General features: G+C 43.5%; 1 protein-coding gene across 1 annotated transcript in view; it reads left to right on the forward strand.

Annotated features, from left to right (window-relative positions):
• CUL4B (cullin 4B) overlaps window positions 1–24091 on the forward strand; it is a 3236793-nt gene that overhangs the window by 491854 nt on the left and 2720848 nt on the right. Inside the window, exon 4 of the mRNA XM_044057336.1 lies at window positions 20801–20866. Within this exon, the coding sequence (XP_043913271.1) occupies window positions 20801–20866 (66 nt within the window). The remainder of the gene's footprint in view (window positions 1–20800; window positions 20867–24091) is intronic.

The following is a 24091-nucleotide window of genomic DNA, read 5'->3' on the forward strand; positions in this document are numbered from 1 at the left end:
GTATTTTCTTATAGCTGGAGGGATTTTGTGTTTGTGCAAAAAATTACTTTATTTAGTACTAATTACTGACCACCTCTTTGGGGGCACCTGACATCTGGGGCTAGAAAATCTGAAGAAGTTGGTGTCAGATGCATTATTTATACCCCTGGTGCACTGATGTCAGGGAAGAAGTGACAGCAACCGATGCCGGACCAAGACTTTGGAATTCCGGCCGACTGCGGGACCGCCTGACGACAGGATAACCCAAGTGCGATGACTGCAGCAGGGTGTACACTTGAACATCTACATTTATGGTAGGTACAAAACTGTACTTTTGCAAGTGCCGGTTGGCCAACTCCTGAAATTTTTGTTTTCGAGTTTCAGAACCGAAGTCTTCAACTAAAGCCAAGTACCCCGTTGGAGAAACTTTTTCTTGCTCTTTACCGATGTCAGTAAAAGCTAATAATTGCATTACTTGTGGAAAGCAAATACCTCATAAAAATTTTCATTCGTACTGTATTCCTTGCCTAGGTCCTGACCACGACGTACCTTGCTGAGGATTTTGTGCTTTATTTAATCAGCGCACTATTCGTCTTCGGTATATTTTCGCCTCTAAATATTTCATTTCTCTGTTTAATTATCCAGAAATGTCATCGGTTAGCCATCCGACTACCAGGATTCCGAAAAAACACAAAGATAAAGACAGAGACAGGCCACCAAGGTCCAAAACTGCTGACGACGCTTCTCCTAAGCCAGTCGCCGATACTCAGTGAGCCGCTTTCGCAGCCCCTGATACCCGCTACTTCTGATTCACAGTTCTCTACTGAGACCCATTCGGAGTCCGGTATGCAGCGAGATGCTTCAACTATGGAACCTGCAGATGTCTCCACCTTGGATGGGTCCGGAGCCGCTGTGCAGGCACCGGCTTCTGAGGGTGTATTCAGGCCTACGGACTTGCATATTAAACCGACGCCTCCTTCTTTGGCCTAAATCCCGATCCATGTCTAAAAAAACAATGCCCAGGCCACATGCTCAGGCCTCTAGGCCTAAAAAATGATAAGAATGGCTGAAGATCTAATAACTCTAATCAGGGGTAGCCAACCCCCCCCCCCCCTTCTAAGACGCCTAGGACTGAAGTTGATTATGAATCTTCTGATCAGGATTCTGTTTTTTCTGACTCTTTTGATGATCTGGATTTGCCCTTACCTGCTTATGAGGATTCTGATGCAGAGGACTCTATTCCCTCTGCTTCCCCTCCTGAGGATTTTTCTTTTGGGGAAATCTGACATACTTTAAGGGAGCATTTCCACTGGGAAAGCCAGGATTTTTCTGATTCAAGAAAGAGGCTTCGGGATTTCCTTTTCCTCCCTCAGCGTAGGCCTTTAGCTATTCCTCCTGTACTAGACATTGTTGATGATGCTTTCTCGGAATCTAGTTTGGCCCCTGATTCCCTGCCTCCTGCTCCCAGAAAACCTGACAGATATTACAGGGTCCCTGAGTCCCACAAGTTCCTTTTCAAAAATCCTATTGCAGATCAAGAGACTATTTCATAGGGGCCCAAGGGCATTAAGGCTTCTACTGCTAAAAGTCCTACCCATTCCGATAGAGACTCCAGGACGCTGGATAGATGGGATAAGAATGTTTACACTTCTGCAGCCTTGGCCATTAGGGCTTTAAGCTGCCAGTTTCATATGTTAAAATATCAGCAAAATGTTATTGGACTGCTTAAACAAAAAATGATGTTGATTCCTGAATGTGTGGAAAATAAAGAATTACAGGATTTGATGCATTTTGCCGAACAAGTTGGAAAACATACTTTGCAATGTGGTTTTGATTCATTAGAGGTCTCTTGCAGGGCTGCTGTTACTGGGTCTTTAATCAGAAGCCATGCTTGGCTTAAGGAGCAATCTTTGCCTGATCATGTTAAAGCTAAATTGTTGGATGCTTCTTTAAATCAGGATCGCCTGTTTGACAACAAGGCTGAGGAAGTTCTTAAAAAGATGGAAGGTAAAGCTAAATCTATGCAAACTGTTAAAGATTTTTTACAAGTTCAGCCTCCTAGATTTAGTAGGCACAGGTCCTCTAAGAAATGGTCCTTTCCAACCCCTTCCAGGTCTTCTCAAGCCAGACCCAGACGCAGCAAAAAACCCAGGCTTCAGTCCCAGGCGACTCACAGAACTAAGCAGTAAGTCTGGGAATAATAAGACTCCCCCCATGGTAAACTGTCGCAATGACTTCCTTTTAAAATTTCCAAGCACTTATCAACTGACTGCCCCTTTGGGGGGAAAGATTGCTCTTCATGCAAAGAATTGGGAACTCATTACCCAGGACAAGTGGGTTTTAAATACAGTGTCCCAGGGATACATATTTCACTTCCAAATGTTGCCAACACCAAGTGGGTGACTGGACCTACCCCCAAATCAGTGGCCAGAGGCCCAAAAACAAGTACTTTCTCTCTTAAGCATGGGGGCAATTCAACTGATACCAAAAGAGGAAAAGGGACAAGGTTTCTACTCAAGACTTTTCCTGGTACCCAAAAAAGACAATTCATGGCGTCCTATCCTGGACCTGTCTACTCTAAACACCTTTTTGGAGATTCCAAAATTCAAGATGCTGACTCTTCACCAATTACTTCCTATGCTAGGCAAAGATGCGTGATTGGCAACACTAGATTTAAAAGAAGTATACCTGCACATCCCAATCAGGGAATCTTGCAGAAGATACCTACGCTTCAGAGCAGGCTACATGCACTATCGGTTCTCTGCACTGCCCTTTGGCTTATCTACTGCGCCCAGGGTATTCACAAAGTGCCTAGCTCCAGTTCTTGCATTTTGCAGGCAAAGAAATATTCAAATATACCCATACCTGGACGATTGTCTAATTCAGGCAGAAAGCCAGGACATACTTTTGAATCATCTGGCCTTTGTAAAAAGGGTTCTAACTTGTCTGGTGTACACCATAAACGAAAAGAAATCATACCTGGTACCCTGTCAGCAAATTAATATTCCTGAGGGCAAGCTTGAATACAAATTCCCAGAACGCTTACCTCACGTCGGAAAAGCAAATTCATTTGACAACCTACTTCAGACCAGTGGCCACAAAAACCCTGCTATCTGCAAGACAAATACTGCAAGCCTTGGGGTTCATGGCCTCCTGCATTCTTCTAATTCCATATGCAAGACTGCATATGAGGAAACTACAGTGGTATCTAAAAAGCCTATGGTGTCAACATTCTCAAGACCTAGAAACAATGATTCTTATCATACCTTGCCTACGCCTAGAGTTCCTTTGGTGGGCAGAGGCCTGCCACCAAAACAAGGGACTACCTTTCACACCACCCCCTTCCACCCAAACCCTAACAACAGATACATCAGACAATCCATGGGGGCTCACCTGGCAGGGACGTGCATTCAGGACAAATGGAACCCAAGTCAAATGCACCTGCATATCAATCAAAAAGAAATGTTAGCTGTACAGAATGCTCTAACAGCCTTCAAGGACCACATTCTTCCAGGACAAGTAATGGTAAAGACGGACAACATCACTCTTATGTGGTACATAAACAGGCAGGGGGTGGTACGCATTCTTACCACCTCTGCAGACTAGCTATCGCATTGTGGAGCACAGCCTTGAGCGACCAAGTGCACCTGCAAGCTCACTTCCTGCCAGGAAAATTAAATACACTGGCAGAATGACTAAGCGGAAACCTCATGGACCCACACGAGTGGAAACTGGAACCAAGGATTTTCAACATGTTGACAAGTAAATGGGGGAGCCCAGATATAGACCTGTTTGCCTCTCCCCAGAACTACCAATTGGGCAAATTTTGCACAAGGACTCTCCACAAACAAGCCTGGAAGGTGGAATCTCTGTCCTTCAGCTAGAAAAACCTATCAGTTTATGCCTTCCCCCCTCTGCCTCTGCTCTCCAAAGTACTACTAAAAATCAAACAGGACAAACCATTGATGATTTTGATTGGTCCAGACTGGCCGCGTCAACACTGGTACCCCCTCCTGTGCAGTGTGTCGTGATTATCTCCATGGCACCTGCCTCAGACTTCTTCCCTGCTGTCTCAGCAGAAGAACCAGATTCTGCACCCTCAGCTTCCAACACTGAACCTTGCAGCCTGGCTAATTACCTAATCTCTCCTTTACCATCCCTCAGCAAAAGATGGATAACATTTTAGAGGCAAGGAGGCCTAGTACTAGAAAACCTTATGCTAAAAAATGGAAAAGATTCTGTGCCTGGAACCAATGTCAAGGCATGAGCACAGCAGCGCCCACTTTACCTCAGATTTTACAATACTTAACTGAGGTGCTTCACAAGGGCCTGTCTTTTTCCTCCATTAAAATCCATGCCTCAGCCATTTCAGCTCATTATAACACAGAATCTCCCCTCTTCTCTCATCCACTGCTCAAGCAGTTCCTCAGGGGGGCCAGAAATTTGAGACCACCCAGGAGAGCTCCAACCCTAGCCTGAGACCTTAACTTTGTCTTGGAGAAATTCACTCTACCTCCTTTCGAGCCAGCTGCTACTGCAGACTTAAAATTTCTTTATTGGAAAACAGCTTTCCTTTTAGCAGTCACTTCAGCTAGAAGGGTATCTGAATGACAGGCCCTTATGGCAGTGGAGCCTTTCATCATCTTTCATGCAGACAGGGTGTCCCTCAGAACCAATCCATCCTTTATGCCCAAGGTAGTATCCAGTGTGGCTCTTAATCAGTCCATTCATTTGCCAACCTTCTTTCCCAATCCACAGAATAAAGGGGAATGGATTCTGCATTCCTTAGATGTGCACAGACAACTTAGATTCTACCTAGACAGGACTAAACCTCAAAGGAAATCTGAACAACTGCAGGTGGCATTTGCTGCAGGGGCAGAGGGGAAGTCTATTTCAAAGCAAACCATATCTAAATGGATAAGCCATTGCATTCATTTCTGCTGTAAGCACCATGGAAAACCTATCCCCCAGGGGATCAGACCTCACTCCACCAGGGCTGCATCTACCTCTACAGCCTTTCTCAGAGGTGTCCCTACCAGGGGCATCCTAGAAGCTGCTACCTGGAGTTCTGTGCATACTTTCACCAAGCATTATCATTTGCCAATTTTCTCTAAATCCAGAGCTGGCTTTGCCACTGCAGTCTTGCAGGGCCTTATAGCGGGCCCTAATGCTATCTAAATTCCTCCTCCCAACCATAGCTTTGGGAATCTACCCAAATGTAATGAGTGCAACAGTGAAACATGAAGAACATAGTACAGTTGTGTACATTTACCATAAATGTAGATATTAGAGTGTATTCACTGTTGCAGTCCTGGTTACCCTCCCTCCAGCCCCATAACTTCTTTTGGCTATACCTCTACTTTCCTTTACTATGCTTAAAAGCCTTTTTGGTTTATTTGCTTTTTTGTTGGAGGTATATCTTTGTGCTATTATGTTTAATTGCTTTCCATTAGGGGGGCACTTGACATCTGGGGCAAGAAGAAAAACTGATGTAATGGCGTCGGCTGCATGTTTTATACCCCTGACAATCTGACGTCATGGAAGAAGGGACAGCAACTGACACAGGACCCAAGACTTTGTTAATCAGACCGACCGAGGGCTACCTGCAAGCAGATAACCCAAATGTAATGACTGCAACAGTGAGTGCACTCGAACATCTACATTTATGGTAAGTGTACACAACTGTACTATCTGGAGATACTTTCTCTGACAGATCTCATCAGTTCTCCTGAAAGGAGCCGTAACTGTCCATCTCTGGAGGCAGTCCGGGGCTCATCTATCCTTGCACCAGAGAGATGTAGAAGATAATATCCAGAGGTTATATATTACCATTTTCCCATCTAGCCCCGCTGGTATGAAACAAAATCCCTGATGTTCCACCCAGTCAGAGGGAAGCAGCAGCACTAGAAATAAACCATCTGCTAAAAAAAAGAATTATCCAAGAGTTGTTCCCCCCCCCAGCAGAATGAGTCCAGAACTTATTCAGGATTCATTTTAGCGCCAAAGAAACAAGGGAGTAGAGACCAGTCTTTGTTCTTAGCAAACTAAATTAATCAGTTCAGTAAAGAAAAGTTCTGGATGGTTACGGTTCAGTCCATTTTGCCTTTTCTGCACAAGGAAAACTAGATGTGCTCTATAGATCTTTAGGATGCGTACTATCATATAAAAATGAACAGACAGTCCAGGAGATAGCTACGCTTCTAGCTGGTAGCTAGTAATTACCAATTCAGAGCACTGCCCTTAGGTCTCAACACAGCGGCAGTCACTCTTATACCTCTACCAAGGTACCGTATGAGAATCCTCCAGTGGACACTTGCAACTCCGTGGTTTGTTCTCCAAAACCCATTATCCAGCTCAGTCAAGGTGACTAATGCTTGCAAGAATTACCTTCTCTGGTGGATTCATTAAAATCAAATCCAAAAAGGCCATTCCTTTGTTCTCCTTCACCCAAAGGCCACAGTGACCACTAATGCCTCAGATCGGGTGGGGTGGGCACTTCTTGGGAAGGATGGTCCAAGTCCCGTGGTCCCCTGAAGAGGCCAACACCCATATTAATGTCCTGGAGACGAGAGCTCTCCTGTCTGTGTTTCAGGTCTTCCAGGATGCTCTCCCAACCTGGGCTGTTGCAGTTCAGACAGTCAGTGTTATTAGTCTAGTACATCAACAAATAAGGGTGAACCAGATCTTTATGCACTTTGTGGAGAAGCTATGAGATTATGTTAAAGGGCAACACACATTCTGGGGAAGTCCAGTGTGATGGCAGACAAGTTAAGCAGGTCTATTCAAATGCCTCACCAGTGGTCTCTTAACATGAAGGTGGTGGAGAGGATTTTTCATCAGTGGGTGCAATCATTCTGTGATCTCGTTGCATCTCCCCTCCACAAGAAATGCAGCAGGTTATTTGCCCTGAACCCCCAGTGGGGGAGTGTCAGAGAGATGCTTTATTGATGCTTATCCCCCCATTACCCCTCATTCCCAAATGTCTTCAGAAAGCATCTCAGTTGAAGAGCACATTTATCCTCATTGCCTCTAACTGGCCTTGTCAGGTCTCGTTTCCCTTCCTTTGGCCTCATCTTCTACGTCCACCCTGGATCCAGCTTCAGACCTACTGTCACCAGACAAATATGACTCATTTGGACATTTCAGGTCTCAAATTGACCGCATTGTTTCTCCAGTTCTCTTGATTGCTAGACAGCCCAGGCTGTCCTCCCTGTCTGTCATGTTCTATTATTATCATCGCACAAAGCTTCCACAAGAAATGTTTACAAAAGTAAATGGAAAAGATATGATTTTTTTTTTGGGGCACATAAAAAGAATTTAGACAATTTTTCAACACTGATTTCTAAGTTTCTTGACTTTTTAGCTACAACTTTCAGTGAAGGGGCTAGTTCTTCAACTGTACAATTAGGAGCCGTTTCTAATTTTCATATAGGAGTAAATAGCTCAACTTTAGCATTCTCCAAACTTTGCAAAGCTTTTCTTAGAGGAGCATATCTACATAGACCTCTGGTAATGGATCCTCCTCCTGCTTGTGATTTAAATATTGCTTTGCAGATCTTAACCCAAACTATCTTCTTAGTTGCTATTATTTCTGCCAGAAGGGTATCTGAACTCCAAGCTCTGTCGTCTAAGCCTCCTTATTTGATTTTTCACAAGGATAGAGTATCCTTACGGACCAGTCCTTCCTTTCTACCTAAAGTGGTGTCAGAATCCAATATTTATTAGGTTATCAACCTTCCAGTTTTCTTTACAAATTTGTCAAGTAAAGGAGAATATGTGTTATACACATTGGAGGCCCGCAGACAGTTACGTTTCTATCTTCAAGAACCAAAAATATGAGAAAATCCAAAAAATGTTTTCTTTTTCTGAATCAAAATTAGACAGTCAAGTTTCTAAAGTGAGTTTAGCCAAATGGTTTGACTGATTGTGTTACCTTTGTATTAAAAAAATGTAAGTTTCTCTTGCCAAAACCACTAAAAGCCCATTCCATCAGATCTTTGGCAACTTCTTCAGCCTTTTTCCTTAGAACTTCCTTGGATGATAATTGTACAGCTGTAACTTGGGCTAATCCTCATACCTTTATTGCTCCTTATGAATTAGATCTTTTCTCTAAGGGAAGAGCAGCCTTTATCTCGGCTGTGCTCAGGGAGTATCCTTCCTTAGAGGCCTCCTGGGATTTAGATAACTGGGGGACTCTGTCCCAACAGTTGAGGAATGAATGGCAATGACGGCATCAGGTAAAAAAGGTATGTACTCACCATAATGTTCCATCTGTGTTGTCCATTTTCATTCTTCCTCAATTCCCCTCTCACCAACACCCCTCCTTTCTTCTTCTCTTGGAAAGATTGAATGATGCTGCAGGAACTGCTTTTCCTTTGAGTCTCAGATTCTGTTATATCATAATTCCTTAATACTTTGCAGGTCTGTGGGCAGCAAACAAGATCTGAGATATGTTAGATGAGTAGGGCATTGTAGGTAAAGGGAGGAGCTCAACAGTTTGTTCATAGGTTCATAGTTCAGTACTAAGCTAACTGCCCTTGCGAGCCATTTTAAGCCTAGCCAATTATCCCTTGTGAGACTCAAACCCTGCACCTTGTGTTTGTAACACAAACACATTAGCCATTAAGCCACCCTCCCAACCCCTGTGTTTCACAAGCTGGGAGAAGCAGCCAAGTCAGCTCTGAAGATCGGGTCCAAATCCAACAGTTGAGGAAGAATAAAAATGGGCAACACAGATGGAACATTATGCTGAGTATATAACTTTTTTTTTTTCAGTTGGTTTCTTATTTCTGTCTTAGACACACTGTACTCCACACTGTGTTTGCATATTTTTGTTTCTTATGAGCAAACTCAATCTGAGGTAGCAGCGTCAGCACGGAGAATTACACCTATGGGGAGGAGCCTGAGCTCTGGATCCAAAGCTTGAAAGTGGCTGAAGTCTGCTACAGCTGGGATCCGAAAGCCAGTATATTGAAGAAGGTGGAAACAGACAACACCTATCTGTTGTTATCTGAGTATATCACTTTAGTTTTCTTCACGGTGCAACAGACATTCGGCATTCTTTTTAAGAAAATTAGTTGAGCTGCGAAGGCAAGTGTTTCCAAGGATACCATTAGTTTACTTAAGGTTTTAAAAAAAGGATTTATTTGAATATAAATCATTAATGCTGGACAATTTTTTACAGAATACTTAAAATATGTCCCTCAGGTTTTTGAGAAAGTTTAAAAGCCCGGCAGATTTGGAAAAACAAAATGACATTTTTGATGAATTTTGTTCAGCCATTCAATAAAATGGGACTTCAGTTAACATTTAAGAAATATGATGATAATACTTGTGATGATGTGAGGTATTGCCAGCTTTGTCAGGCACAGTAAGACAGCGGATGTGTAACATATGCCAGCTTAGCTCGCTGGAGTTTTGTAAAGCATTATATGTCATTTGTATGTCAAACTGATTTGTGCAGATGCTTGTGTTGAAAATGTATTTGTGAATCTGCTCACGTTAAAAAATATACCAACAGTGGGTCCTGCTGGACAGAAAAGAAGTACCACCTGTATGTCAGACTGTATTTTAACTGTTGAAATGAATGTGTTATAACAGAGGATATTGGAAGAGAAGAGGTTAATCTCAGTCCAGCTAACTTTGAAAAAATTCTGAAATTAAATTACCTGGTTTAGGCCATAAAGATTGTATCTTACAGTTCTGATTGCAACCAGAGACAAAATGTCTGTGAAAAGCAGGACTAGTTTGTCCTTAGGGGTGATCCTCTGGAAGGGTGGAAGTTTTGAAATGGTTTTATAGCTTCCAGATGCTGTAACAGATCTTAGCATAGCTCTATGTATGTGTATTATGACACTTATGTGCCAGATTCTGGTTCATTTTCTATTAAATGGGGTAGTGTGAGAACCAGAGTCAGATGACCAGATGTGATGTCATTCTATAGCCAGCACTGAAATGATATTTAGATATTAGTGAGAGATATCACTTGGCTCTCAGCAGTTAGTTATTGAAAAGCTGACAGAGAAGGAAGACCACACACCCACTTAATCTTGCCTTGCTTTAGCAAGTAACCAGGGGATAGTAGTTCCTTAGGTCATTCAGGAAACTGTAGTGAGATTAGTTAAGTATTGTTTTTCTATATTTGTGTGAATCTTTCCATCAGTGTTGTTTTTAGTATTTCCTGTGAATGAAACTCTGGTGTTTATTGTCAATATTCAGTATTTTCAGAATGTAATCCTTTTCATCGTGGCTGGTCTTTTAGAGAATATTCTAACCTTTGAGAGTACTTAAATTTATTTGGTGATACTGTGGCCACTCCTGAAAGCCTTGCTGCATTGGTCAAACACTACCATTTGTATTGGCATTAATTTTTCTCAGTATAATTGGGTACTCTTGTAAGAGCCGTAGCATAGCTGGCTTTGGAGTGTTCTGGTGGCAGTACCTACATTATAGTCTGGGCAGAGGGGGCATAGCTAGTAAATATGTACCTACCTTTCCCAGGGGTGTGTGTGTATGAAAATCAAATCTTAGTGTGTGTCTGCTGTTTGGAGCATGGATACAGTGGAGAGAGGGTGCTGGAGACCTTGGCTTGGAACACTCTGCTGAGGACTCAACTCTACAGCTGTGTCAGTGGGGTGTCTTATTTAGGGGCTTGGATGGAGAGAGGGAAACCCTGCCCCAGAAGTGAGTGCATTCCCTGTGTGTTCTTAAGGGAAATTGTGCTTGATGCAGAGAGCTGCATCTGAAAAAATACTGTGTGTAGCTATCTTTGTTCCAAGTGAACGTCCCTCTCCAGTGTCCATGGTGAGGATTAAGGCTCCTTGATTACTGGCCCAGTGGAGGGAAGTCACATATTGGTGAGCAGTGGTGTGGATATTAATTAAACTTCTCTAGCCTGTAGGCAGTTGTCACTGAAGGTGTGTGTACTCTCAGCAGCTACAAGGTAAACATACAGAGTGTAATTTTTAAAACAGTTTTATTTATTTTTACTAGTTTAGTCAGGGAAAGCAGGTAAAGATGTCAGCAGAGGATTATGGCAAACTGACAAAGAACCAGTTGACAAAGGTGTGTGAAGCCAAGGGACTGATGCATGCCAACCTGACTAAACAGGAAATTATTTCAACCTTAATCGCAATTGCAGTATGACAGATGAGCAGTCTGGTGATGGGGATGTGCAGCCTTCAGAAGCAGGAGAGGTAACCTTTTCCTCAGAGGACCTAAAAATCCATCTGGAGTTGGAGACTTGAACTGAAGACCAAACATTTGGAATTAGAATCAGTGGAGAGACTGCGGTGTTTGAAGGCCAAAGAAAAGGAGAGACCAATAGGATTAGAATCGGCAGAAAGACTGCAACGTTTGGAGGCCGAAGAAATGAGAAACTGCACCAACATGTGAGGGAGATGCTGACTCTTTGGCAGGGTCATGGAGGTAATGGGGAAGGGAGTAACCAAAGCCCAGAAGCAATAAAGGTCAGTAAATTTCTTCCACAGTTTACAGAGGGTGATAACTTTGATAGTTTTATTTGTATATTTGAAAGAGGAGTATGTAAATAGTATAATGTTGACCAAGGGCTCTGGGTACCGCTCCTGACCCCTTTACTCCATGGCAGAGATGTAACTGCTGATCTGAAGTAGTTGACTTCATTCTTTCTGCACATATGGGTATACGGATCTGATTCGGATCCGAGTCGGCAAAACTTTTCAAGCATCAGCTCCAAGCTCCTCCCCTACCTATAATACATCACTTCCTCCTATCTAGCCCCAGATCTCGTTTGCTGCTCTGAGTCAGCATCGTGGTCTCTGAGCTCTCAGCAAGGTGGTAAGGTTTTTTTGGTCTTTTTGTGATAGTTGAGTGTGAATACCTTTCCCTTTTTTCCTCCTTTCGCGTTTGATCATCATGTTAGTTGTAAAAAAAAAAAAAAAGTTAGTTATAAGTGTTTTTTTTGTGATACTATTTTCCCGCCTAGGCCCAATCCCTGTTTAAGTGTGTGTGTGAGTGGGCCGTTAGGGCTTTTACTGTCTCTACTTTGGCTGAACAGCCTAAGGTTCTTTTTAAGAAGTACACACACAGAGTGTGGTCATAAGCTCTCATCAGCCGATGGCCACACTCTGTGTGTTCTGTGTTTAGGGGTCGCCCATCTGTCTGCATCTTGCGACATTTGTTCAGGCTTTAACCCTAGGGCGTTGAAGGATCATCGGGCTAAGCTTGTGGCTTAGGGTCTGCTACCAGCTTCTGCCCTGGAGTCTGCCTCGGTTTCCTCCCCAGCCAATGACACTGTGCAGGCAGGGACTCAACCTCCCGCCAGGCCTGCTTCATTGGAGTCGTCCCAGAGAGGTAGGGACAGAAGGGAGAAGGATAAGTGCCACAAAGAGAGGGATAGGCCCAGAAAAAGATCACCGGACAGGGAGTCTTTCTCCAGCCCCTCTTCAAAGGCACCCAGGTCTCGTTCTCCTCCACTCCGCTCTCCCTGTTTTTCGCCGGAGCCATCGGAGCTGAGGCACTCCCCTCAGATCCAGCTCAGATCCGAGTCGGTCACTTCCTACAGGTCGACTCGGAGTGTCTCCGACCTTGATATGGACAGGCTGATGAGGAGGTTCATCTAGAACCAGATTCAGATGGGGGTCTTACCAGGGCCCTCTCCCATTGGAGAGGGTCCTTCTTCAACTATGTTCCACCCTATTGCCCTTCCCCGATCTGACCAGACGCTTCGGGGTTCTCTGGTCCGAGACCCTTCTGCGCTGTTGGGTCGGTGCCGATGGTTTTCGTTTCCTCAATGCCGGCCGTCACCTTGAGTTCCTCGGATCCGATCTCTGATCCAGGGGACTCTCGGAGCCGTGGTCGGGGAGTCGGACCCGAGGGTCGAGATCTCGCTCTTTCGGATCCCATACTCAGTGCCCGGACTACCCCGCCGTCGGCTCCGATCCCTGCTTCGGTGCTGGGGAGAGCCTCATCCTTACGTTCTACGGAGGTGTGCTCTCCATTGACATTCGGGGCAGTGGAAAGGGTTCTCTCCCAGGGGTTGAGACCACAGCTCACCTAGTCGGATCCTACCCAGACCCCTCTGATTTTGGATTCTGCTCCCATTACCCTGTCTCAGGGACAGCCCATGCCAAAGCAACTCCAGGTTGTTCCCCTCAGGGAACCCCCGGAGGCTTACGAATCCTCTCCAGAGAGTCCCACTGGAGAGGAACCTCGTAAGTGCAAGTGTAAGAGGAGGCACTTGGACTCCCCTGAGTCTATTACCACTGATACAGACTTGGATGAAGGAGAGGGTTCCCCCAGATCAACTACCGAGGACGTCTCGTTCGGAGACATTATGGAGATCCTCCGCCAAAGAGGAGGTTGGTCAGCCCCCAAAACCTTGGCGGATGAGTCTGTATTCCTGGAGGCCTTTGGCGCAGGCCCATCTACTTCCTGGGTCTCCCTTCCAGCTGACCCTTCCTCATCACCACTAGAGCATGGAAGGATCTTGACACCGTAGAGCCTATACCCAAAAGGCCAGACAAAATTCTTTCCCCGCCGTCAGACAGGCAGGCATGGTCCAAAGGAGCCCCGGTAGATGCTTTGGTGGTTGCAGCTGTCACAAAGAAGGAACTGACACAGGAGAGTTCCTCGGTTCATCCACCAGACAGAGTCCAGGTCGATGGATCATTTCGGGAAGCGCATGTACTCAGTGACATTTTCTATTCGTGTGCTGAATTACTTGGCAAATGTTATCCGACTGCAGCGAGACCTTATATCAGAACTAACTGAGTCGCCCCTGGAGTCTCTGTCGCAACAGGACAAAGCGGTCTTTCTCTGCGAAGATGACTACACTGAAATCAGTGACTAATATCTCTATGCGTCTCCTCTCTCATGCTACGGAGGGAGCTGCTAGAACTGCTGGTACAGGCATTGCCTTGAGGCGTCATGCCTGGATCAGGCAGTGTCAGTTTGCATCCTTTAAGGCGCTTTCATCAACTCCCCTTTCGATGGATCATCCCTCTTTGGGAAGACTGTACGCGACACACTAACCCAGAGTGAGAAGGGCAGAAAGACTTTGTCAGCCGTCGGAATCCGCTTCTCTAACCCCCAGAGGTCCTATTCCAGGAACCAAAAGGGGCAAAAGAAGATGTGGTTCCGGAAATCACAGTCCTTTCGTGACACTCTGCAATATTTGTCCCCCAGAGGCAGAGGGGGGACAAGACTGACGCCGTCCCAGAAACTTTGGGTCTAGGGAAAATTTTTCCGACAGACCCGCACAGCAACCCTGAGGGGTTGCCCGGCTGCTCTACTCTGGAGGCAGTCGGGGGAAGATTTTCCTTACATCCAGCGGCATGGGAGTCCATTACTGCAGACCGCTGGGTGTTAAACATCATATCCAGAGGATATTCTGTCCCCTTCATTTCATGTCCCATAACTCTAGCACACCTTCCAGATGTTCCACCCGCTCACAGGGAGGCTGCAGCATTAGAAGTATCGAAGCTGCTGCAAAAACGAGCCATCGAGCCGGTCCCCCCAGATCAATCTGGATCAGGCATCTACTCCAGGTTCTTTTTAGTGCCAAAGAAGACGGGGGACCTCAGACCCATTCTGGACCTGTCTATCCTCAACCTGTAGGTAGAGAAACAAAAATTCTGGATGGTCACTCTACAGTCCATTCTACCGTTTCTGAGAGAATGCGACTGGATGTGCTCGTTAGTCCTCCAGGACGCTTACTATCACATCAAGGTCCACAGGAGCTCCAGGAGGTTTCTACACTTCTGGCTAGGGGCCAGTCACTTTCAATTCAGAGCCCTACCCTTTGGTCTCACCACAGCCCCCAGGGTGTTCACCAAGGTTATGGCGGTCGTAGCGGCTCACCTGAGACTTCAGGGTATTCAGGTATTCCCTTACCTAGACGACTGGCTCTTTGCTGCATCTACCAAACGTCTCGTGTCAGGCCCTACACTACTTCCTCGGTCTGGCTCACAAGTTAGGCATCACGATCAATATCAACAAGTCCCACCTGGCTCTGGTTGAGATCATAGACTTCATCGGGGCACGGTTGGATTCGATTCAGTCATAGATTTTTCTCACCCCGGAAAGGATAGAAAATCTCAGACTCCATGTATTGGCGATCTTGGATCGCTCGGTAGTCACAGCAGCTGTTGTTCTCAAGGCCCTGGGTTTGATGGCAGCTGCAGTCTCTATCCTCCCTCTTGCACGTCTTCAAATGAGAGTCCTTCAGTGGAATCTAACAGTTCAATGGTCCTGGCTAGACCTTCTGATGAATTTCCACATCCGAATCAATCGGACATGCAGAACGTCACTCCAGTAGTGGCTTCAATCAGCGGATATTTTCACGGGGTGCAGCTTTCTAGCCCCTCCGGCTCAAGCCACGGTGACCACGGACGCTTCCCAGCTCGGGTGTGGGGGGGCACTTCCTGGGAAGAACGGTCCAAGGCACGTGGTCCCCTCCAGAGACCAAGCTACACATCAATGTCCTGGAGATGAGGGCAGTGCTTTTAGCGTTGAGAGCCTTCCACCCTGTCCTACCTCCGGGGAAGGTAGCCATTCAATCAGACAACATGTTTGTAGTCTGGTATATAAACAAACAGGGAGGGACCCGATCCTACCCCCTTTGTCGCGAGGCCATGAGGGTTTGGGAGTGGGCCATATCCACCAGCTGGTTTCTCATAGCAGCGCATATCCCGGGATGCTCCAACATTCTAGCGGACAGTCTCAGCAGGGCAATCCTTCTGCCTTACGAGTGCTCTCTGAAACAGTCAGTGGCGGATAAGATCTTCCGTGTTTGGGGTCAACCTTGCTGCGATCTCTTCGCATCTCCTTCCACCGCGAAGTGCAGCAACTTCTTTGCTCTGATCCCCCCTCCGGGGGATGTCCCCAGGGACGCTTTAGTCCATGCTTGGCCTCCCGGGCTACTGTATGCTTATCCCCCGTTACCTCTTATTCCGAAGTTCCTTCAGAGAGCTTGCCTGCTGCAGTGCAAAGTCATTCTCATAGCTCCCTTCTGGCCGTGTCTTGTGGTTTCCCTTCCTATGGTCTCACCTGTTGGCTCCTCCATGGACTCTAGATCCATGTCCGGATCTGATTTCTCACCCGTTGGGCTTGCCCCTGCCCAACCTGGACAGTCTCAAGCTGACGGCGTGGTTGCTCTAGTTCCCACGATCATCAGGACTCTCGGACTTTCGTCCCCTGTTAAGAATATTCTGGTAGCTTCTCTTAAAGCCTCCACTAGGAAACTCTACAATAGCAAGTGGAGACGTTTTTGCATTTGGGCCTCTCACCACAATCTGAACCCGTTTACAGCCCCCGTTCCGGTCATACTGGATTTTCTGGCCGATCTTTTTCGATCAGGCGCAAGTGCTTCCACCATCAAGGTTCAACTGGCTGCCATCTCTAATTTTCATGTGGGTGAAAATAAGGTTGCTCTGGCTTCTGCCAAATTGTGTAAAGCTTTCCTGAAGGGCACTTTTTTTATTGCGACCACCAGTTAAAGAAACAGTGCCCCCCTGGGATCTGACTTGTCCTTCAGGCTTTGACCTCTCCCCCTTTTGAGCCAGCTGGTTCAGTTCCGATGAAGTTTTTGTCGTGGAAGACAGCCTTCTTGGTCGCCATCACTTCAGCTAAGAGAGTTTCAGAGTTGCAGGCCTTATCCTCCTTGCCCCCCTATTTGGTTTTCCATAAGGATAGGGTTTCGCTGCGTACAAACCCTTCCTTTCTTCCCAAGGTGTCCTCAGCAGCCAATATTAATCAGTCTATAAATTTGCCAGTCTTCTTCCCAAATTTCCAAAATAGAGGTGAACGTAAGCTTCATTTATTGGATGTCCATAGACAGCTTTGTTTTTACCTCCATAGGACTAAACCCTTCTGGAAGTCGGGTCAGTTGTTTGTCTCTTTTTCAAAACCTTTTTTGGGCGAAGCAGTTTCGAAAGTGTCCTTAGCAAGGTGGATCACTCTTTGTATTGCACAAGTTTATAAGGACAAAGGTTTATCTCCTCCTGGTGTATTGAAGGCTCATTCCACTAGAGCAATGGCCACTTCTGCAGCTTTCTAGTCAAGAGTTCCGTTAGACGATATCTGTGCGGCAGCGACTTGGGCCAATTCACACACATTCATCTCTCTTTATAAATTGGATCTTATTTCTAGAGGGAGAGCATCCTTTGGCTCTGCGATGCTCAGAAATATTCTTCCATAAGGGCCTCCCAGGAATACTAGTAGCTGGGGACTCTGTCCCATATGTGCAGAAAGAATGAAGTCAACTGTTTCAGGTAAAGAAGTTATGTTCTTACCATAACATTCCATCTGAGTAGTAGACTTCATTCTTCTGCACCTTCCCTCCCTCCATCCCCCTCACTATTCAGGTTTTTTTTCCTGTTTAGGGTTGTGGTTATGTTGCCTTTTAGTGACAGCAAACTTGATCTGGGGCTAGATAGGAGGAAGTGATGTATTATAGGTAGGGGAGGAGCTTGTTGCTCGGAGCTGATGCTTGAAAAGTTTTGCCGGCTCGGATCCATATACCCATATGTGCAGAAAAATGAAGTCTACTACTCAGATCGAATGTTATGGTAAGAACATAACTTCTTTTTTCTAAATTGTCTGATATTGATTGTTTAAACTATGATAATGTCAAACAATGTTTATTGGAATGTTTTAAGTTAACACTTGAAGCTTACAGAAAAAAAAGTTTTGTGAGCATAGATGCAAGGCAGATGAAAGTGTATGTGATTATATTACTGAGTTAAGTACTTATTTTCATAGGTGGGTGAGTGGGTGTCAGGTCACCATGACATAGCTAGGTTGACGGGTAATAGACCTAAGTTTGGATATTGGAATAAGAAGTCTCTGCATCATAAACTCTGCTGTGCTGGCAGTGCACAGGGAAAATATATCCATGATGAAGTAGGGGGTACACTTAGGTGCAATGGATGTTCATTTTCCACATATATTGATGAGTCTTCCACCTTTAGACACCCTCAAGGTAATCAAGAGTTTACAATGGAAGTAGGCGCTGATTGTAATACTAGAAATGTAGTTTGTGGCTCTATGTTTATTTTGTCATTCATTTTATGTAGGCAAAACTAATAGATGCCTACGAGAGAGAATACGGGATCATTTATATTGTGCCCGTAAAGGTATGAATTATAGTGCCATTGCGAAACATATGAATGAATGGGGCGAAGAACATGAATTTAAGTTTCTAGTCTTAGATGTTATACGTGAGGGTGTTAGGAGGGTTGATATTGTAAGTGCTACACACCAAGCTGAATTAAGATGGATCCTTAGATTAAGGGCACCTCAAGGATTGATTAAGGGCACCTCAAGGATTTGGTTTAAATGATCATATATCCATTCAGCTTGTTCTAAAAGCATGGTGTGTTAGGAAAAAGGTGTTATTAATTCAGGGATTTTCCATATGTGTTTTATATATATATTTTTATATACACTTTCTTAGCTATTTTGATGTTTGGCTGGCATTGATTGTTTCACCTAATATGCTCTTATTTACCGATACCGAACAACTAGGAATGCTTTTACATTGATTGGCTACAGCTGATTGTGGAGGTGATTGAATGTATTATTTAAAGTGATGTGTTTTACTAGTGTATGATCTGATGAAACAAATAGAATTTGCAAAAGCGTGCATCTTTTAATAAAATTGTGTTTTTTAAACAGCAGAGCCGTTATTTTAATGGCTTTATAATTGTATGAGTGCCTGCTGTGTCCTTCTTGGTAGATTTAGAAAAATGAGGTCTTCCAGAATAGAGCCATTTCTTTGACTTTTACTAATGTTTCAAAAAGATAAAGGAGGTTGATAGTTCTAATTGGAAAGTAATACTGGGCAATAATGAATTAGTCCCGTTAATAGGAGAGAGAGTCTGACATTCAATAATAAAAAAAAAGCTTATTTGAAAATGTTGTTGGAACATGATTCAGATGTTCTGAGTAACACACACAGCAAAATATAGAATATTTCCATGTGGTGACTGCAATAAATACCTGCTTATTTATCTATTCTGTTACTTTGAAGTTGTTCACGACTCACGTGTTTACCAATGTAATGTCTTATTTTCATGTAAGTGGGAACTTGTGGTGTATCCAGCAAAGTGTGGTTCTTGTGAAAGTTTCTAGATGGGAAAAACTACCTGAGGACTTTCCTTAAGAATTTATGAGCACACCCATGCTATCAAAACATAGAATTTTTCTAATGCTTTGACTAGACAGTTTTGTGTTAATGAACAAGTTGGCTGTGATTTGAGGAGAGGGGATCATGATATTTACTTGGAATGTAAATCATTAGCCTGGCAGTTGGAAATGAATCCTTCAGATTTAAACAACCAAACTAATGTAAAATGTTATGTGAGAAGGAAGAAATTATTCATTGCTAAACTTTTTAATTGATGTATTGTTTAATGTGAATTTTGATTAGTTGAGAATGAATTGGTCTTGTGATTTTAATAGTATTTAATGATCATCTGGCTTGTTAATATGTTTTATAGAATTCTTAATTCGAGTAAAGATAAAAGTGCTTAAAAATACAGTTGGACTGGTCCTTTTTTTTTTTTTAATTTTTGTAGTGTACAAGAAGCTTTTTTTAATTTGTTTTCAAATCTGAATGATGATAACCAGGTACTTGAGAACAGTTAAACTTGAATCAAGTTTGACAGTGACTCAGTGAAATTACATTGTGTGACTATTAATTGCTTATTAAAGTTTTTTTTTGTTTGGAAATTGTTAATGAGCTGTCTGTTTTTTAATATATTAGGATTATTCTGGTTACATAAGCCAGTCCCTTGAGTGAATTACAATTACAATTACAATGCCATATAACTCATTTGTGATTTTATTTAATGACCAGTTACATGGAAGAGATTTGTCCAGAGATGCATTACAAAAAATGTTCACTTTAAAGAAGTTTTTGCAGTAGCAAAACATTGAGATTGGCTGTTTAGTCACTTTTAGGACAATGCAACGATGCTAGTAGACTTTAATTATTGCATGGAATCCATTTTAGGATGAAGTGTGTAGACCTAGCAGATCTGCTGGAGATTGTCTGTACTAGTACAAGGTTGCTAAGGTCTGGAACTCTTTACCCTTCTATACCCTCCCTCCCATCTTTCAAAACCACTCTGAAAGACTTCTAGCTAAAATCTGTTTTTTTTTTCTTGCTCAGAACCACTCTTCCGCCTATACTTACTTCCTTACTCTTGTCCAATTCTCTTTCTTGACTTTCTCTCTAAATATACCATAAGCCTGTTTTCCTTCACTTCATATTGCAGTTCCTTTTTGTATTATACCAACTTACCTTTAATTTCTCTGCAGACTGTCTAAAATTTCTCTAAATATTAACTGACTTATACCCTGTATTGATCCTTGGCCAGTGTTTTTATATTATATCTAAGTTGTTACAATTGTTTAAACTGCAGATGTTTTTATTTTTGCATATTATAAAATTATTATTCTTAAAATGTTTTGTAATAATTTGGAGATTTCTTCCTGGCCCTCTGCTGAAAATGGGTTTTCTATGCAGTTGGACTTTCCCATTTATCAAATGTCAATAAGTAAAGTAAGTGTTTGAGATTGGTAGTTAGTGTGCCATAAGGGTATATTATGAAATGTAAACCATCAGTAATCTCCAATATAAGTAACGCACACAGTCTGTGTTTTATTATGGAACTAAAGACAAAATGTGGTGAACAGATTAATACACTTCAGTCTAGTTTGAGATGGGAACAGTAATTTCGGCTGGGCCCAAGATGATGAGTCACATGTTGAGACTGAAAACTGCAGGAATGGTGGTGAATATCTCATACATTTTTCCTTAACATAAACCTTACAGTCCTTGGACAGTGTGCTTTTTCTAAAGAAGATAGACAAATGCTGGCAAGATCACTGTAGGCAAATGGTAAGCAAGACTGTACATGTCTTTATAGCAAATGATTGAATGAAATTCATACTAGCAAAGGAGTAGTTTCTAAATCAAATTTTTTTTCAGGATGTCTGATTTATTTTGTTCGTCAGTAAAACAAAATCATGAGAGTGAAAAAACACTTTATATCTTGCTTCTGTTGATGGTCATCATTGTCTACACCTGTGTTTTGGAGAACTTCAGCTTGAATGGAGTTGTACTTTTTAAGAGAAGAGGTCTGACATTCTGTGTAGTAGTAACAATTGATAACTGTTTGACAGCAGTAATACAAAACATCAGTAGTAATGGCCTCTTCCATGTTTCAGTTGTACGTTTCCTGTGGGAGAAATACTGTCACAGCTGTTGTTTTTTAACTCTGTGAAGAGTAGAATTTAAAAGTTCTTCAAATGCTTAGGTGAGACCAGTCAGTTTATGTAAACTGTAATTTTTTTAATAAAAGTCAGTTTGGCCACCTTTACATGAAGAAGGGTAAAGCTTCAACTGTGACTCAGGTGGCGTCATGTTATCTGATGACCAAAACAATGGCAAAACTGGCTAGGAAGTATGGGAGTGCGCGGCTAATACTGGCTCACCCATCCCTGGTTTGGAAGGAGGCATGCCTATTCTGGTGCAGGTCTGACACTTGGTGGAGTCCGGATGTGAATCCAGGATGCAGGGTTCAGGCCCAACGCAAGCCTCAGTCTGCCAAGTAGTGTATGTCTTAGAAGTGGTTGTTGGCATGTATGAAAGCATCATATGCCATTGGGTTTACATAGAACATTCCAGTGTCATTGCCCTTGCATAGAGACATCAGGGAGTGAGGCTAGGATTGTAGCAGGAAAGTATAATCCCCTGCTACAATGTTGGCTAAGTCACCCCAGACCATAATGGTTTTCTCATTGCTGCACAAAAGAGCCATCCTGGAGGTCCCATCAGACCAAACAGGGTCTGGGCTTTATTCAAGATTCTTTTTTGTTCCGTTAAATTCAGTATCTTGATCCTATATTGGATCACAGCCATTTCAACATTTATGTCAAAAAGACCCAGTTCAGAATGGTCACGATTCAGAGAGTCTTGCCCTGCCAGAGGGTGAATGACTGAACATGCTCAGTGGATATTCAGAACACCTACTTTAACTTCAGAATATTAGAAGCATCACAAAGGTATAGTTGCCATCTAGGAGGCAGTCATCATCTGTTCATATCCCTGCCCTTCAGTCTCACCACAGCTCCCTGGAAGTTCACAAAGTGCATGGCAGTCGCAGCATTCCATCTATGTCTCCGGTGATTGTGTATTCCTGTATCAGGATGACTGGCTTCTGGCAGCTGTCCCAGTGGTGTTTCTCATCGAAGAGATTATCTGCTTAGCCTGCAAGAAATGCAAGTGCCAAGACCACTGCACTTAAAGAAGCCATTGTTAAATTCTCGTATGATAGCATGCAAATATTACCTTTATAAGTGATGATGTCATCAATCCTAATACTCTTAGGACTAAAGCGGCTGTTGGGAATGTCATCTGTAGAAGATTTTGGATCACCAATCTTGGGGATATCCAAAAAGTTTCAGTAGGCATTCTTTCAGCCAGCTATAGGCTGCCAGTTGGACACGACTAAGTTGATAATTTCTCTTTCACCTGACAGAATTCAGATGTTGAGGTTGGTGATCCAAAAATCTTCTACAGATGACATTCCCAACAGCCGATTTAGTCCTAAGAGTATTAGGATTGATGACATCATCACTAATAAAGGTAATATTTGCATGCTATCATATGAGAATTTAACAATGGCTTCTTTAAGTGCAGTGGTCTTGGCTCTTGCATTTCTGTACAACTCCGATCTTGATAACCAGCATTTGCAGGCAACATTTACAATGGTGGCTGAACTTCCCTTTTAGTCATTCCAGCAGACGATTTGTCCCTCGGCCTCTGGAAGAAGTAGTAACCATGGACCCCACTTGCTGGGAAAAGGGGGAGGAATTACAAGGACAGGGTAGTTCAAGGTTTATGGGCACCCAATGAGACCAGTTTTCACATCAGTCTCCTGGTGATGTGGGCAGTTCTTCTGGTATTTCAGAAATGTTAGGAATACTTTCCTCTGGGGTGATCTTTATCCAAATGGACAGCAGGACAGTAGTTTGGGATATCAGTAAACAAGGTGGAGCCAGACTGGTATACCTTGTGCTAGGAAGTAGTGAGGGCTTGGCAGTGGGTGATGGCATTGAATGGTTTTCTTAAGCAATGCACATTCTGTGAGCTCCCAGTTGCCTTGTGAACAGGCTCAGCAGGTCCATTCTAATGCCTCACCAGTGGTCTCCAATACAGCAGTGGCAGAACAGATGGTCAGTCATTGAGGCTACCCTTGCTGAAATCTTTTTGCTTCCCCAGACAACACTAAATGCAGAAGGTACGTTGTCATGATTCCACCACAGGGATAGTTGCCAAGGGATGCTGTGATTAAGCAATGACCTTTCTGTCTTCTCTGTGCCTTCCCACTGTTACCCATGTTTCCCAGATTTCTACAGAAAGCAGTGATGTGCAAGGCTTCTATTACTCTCATAGCCCCTTATGGCCCAGGCAAATCGTTTTTCTCTTCTCAGGCCTCACCTCAGGGAACCCCTGTGGATACTGAATCCAACACAGGATCTGCTTTCACTCCCCTCCGGGAAGCCTCACCTGGATCTCTTCAGTTTCTAACTGATTAGTTTTTCTAGTTAGCGATGGCTAACTGTGCAGCCCTTACTTCCAGTGTGGTTAGGATTTTGACTACTTCACTTTGACTTGTGCTCTACCACTAAGGTGCAGTTGGCAGCTATTTCTATTGCTGACCTTACATAAGCTTTGTAAAGCCTTTCTAGAATAAATTTTTCTTCTTAAACCTCCAATCAAGAACAGGATTCCTCCTTAGGACTTAAATATTATTTTGTAGTCATTGACAAAACCTCCATTTGAACCAGCTTCTACAACCACGATAAAATTCATGTTATGGAAAACTTTTCTCCTTGTAGCCATAATCTTTGCTAAAAGATTTTCTGAGCTTCAAGTGCTCTCTTCTTCAGTGCCTTACATAGTTTTTCATAAGGACAGTGTGTCCCTCCATACAAACCCATTCTTTCTCCCAAAAATGGCTTCTGAAATGGTTACAGTGCACCTCTTTCACTTACCTTTTTTATCATCCTTTTTAATAAGGGCGTGTAGATTCATCATACCTTGGATGTGCATAGGCAG

The sequence above is a fragment of the Protopterus annectens genome, chromosome 15.part0, assembly GCF_019279795.1.
Source record: "Protopterus annectens isolate FY-2018-M chromosome 15.part0, PAN1.0, whole genome shotgun sequence".
NCBI classification, from domain to species: Eukaryota; Metazoa; Chordata; order Ceratodontiformes; family Protopteridae; genus Protopterus; species Protopterus annectens.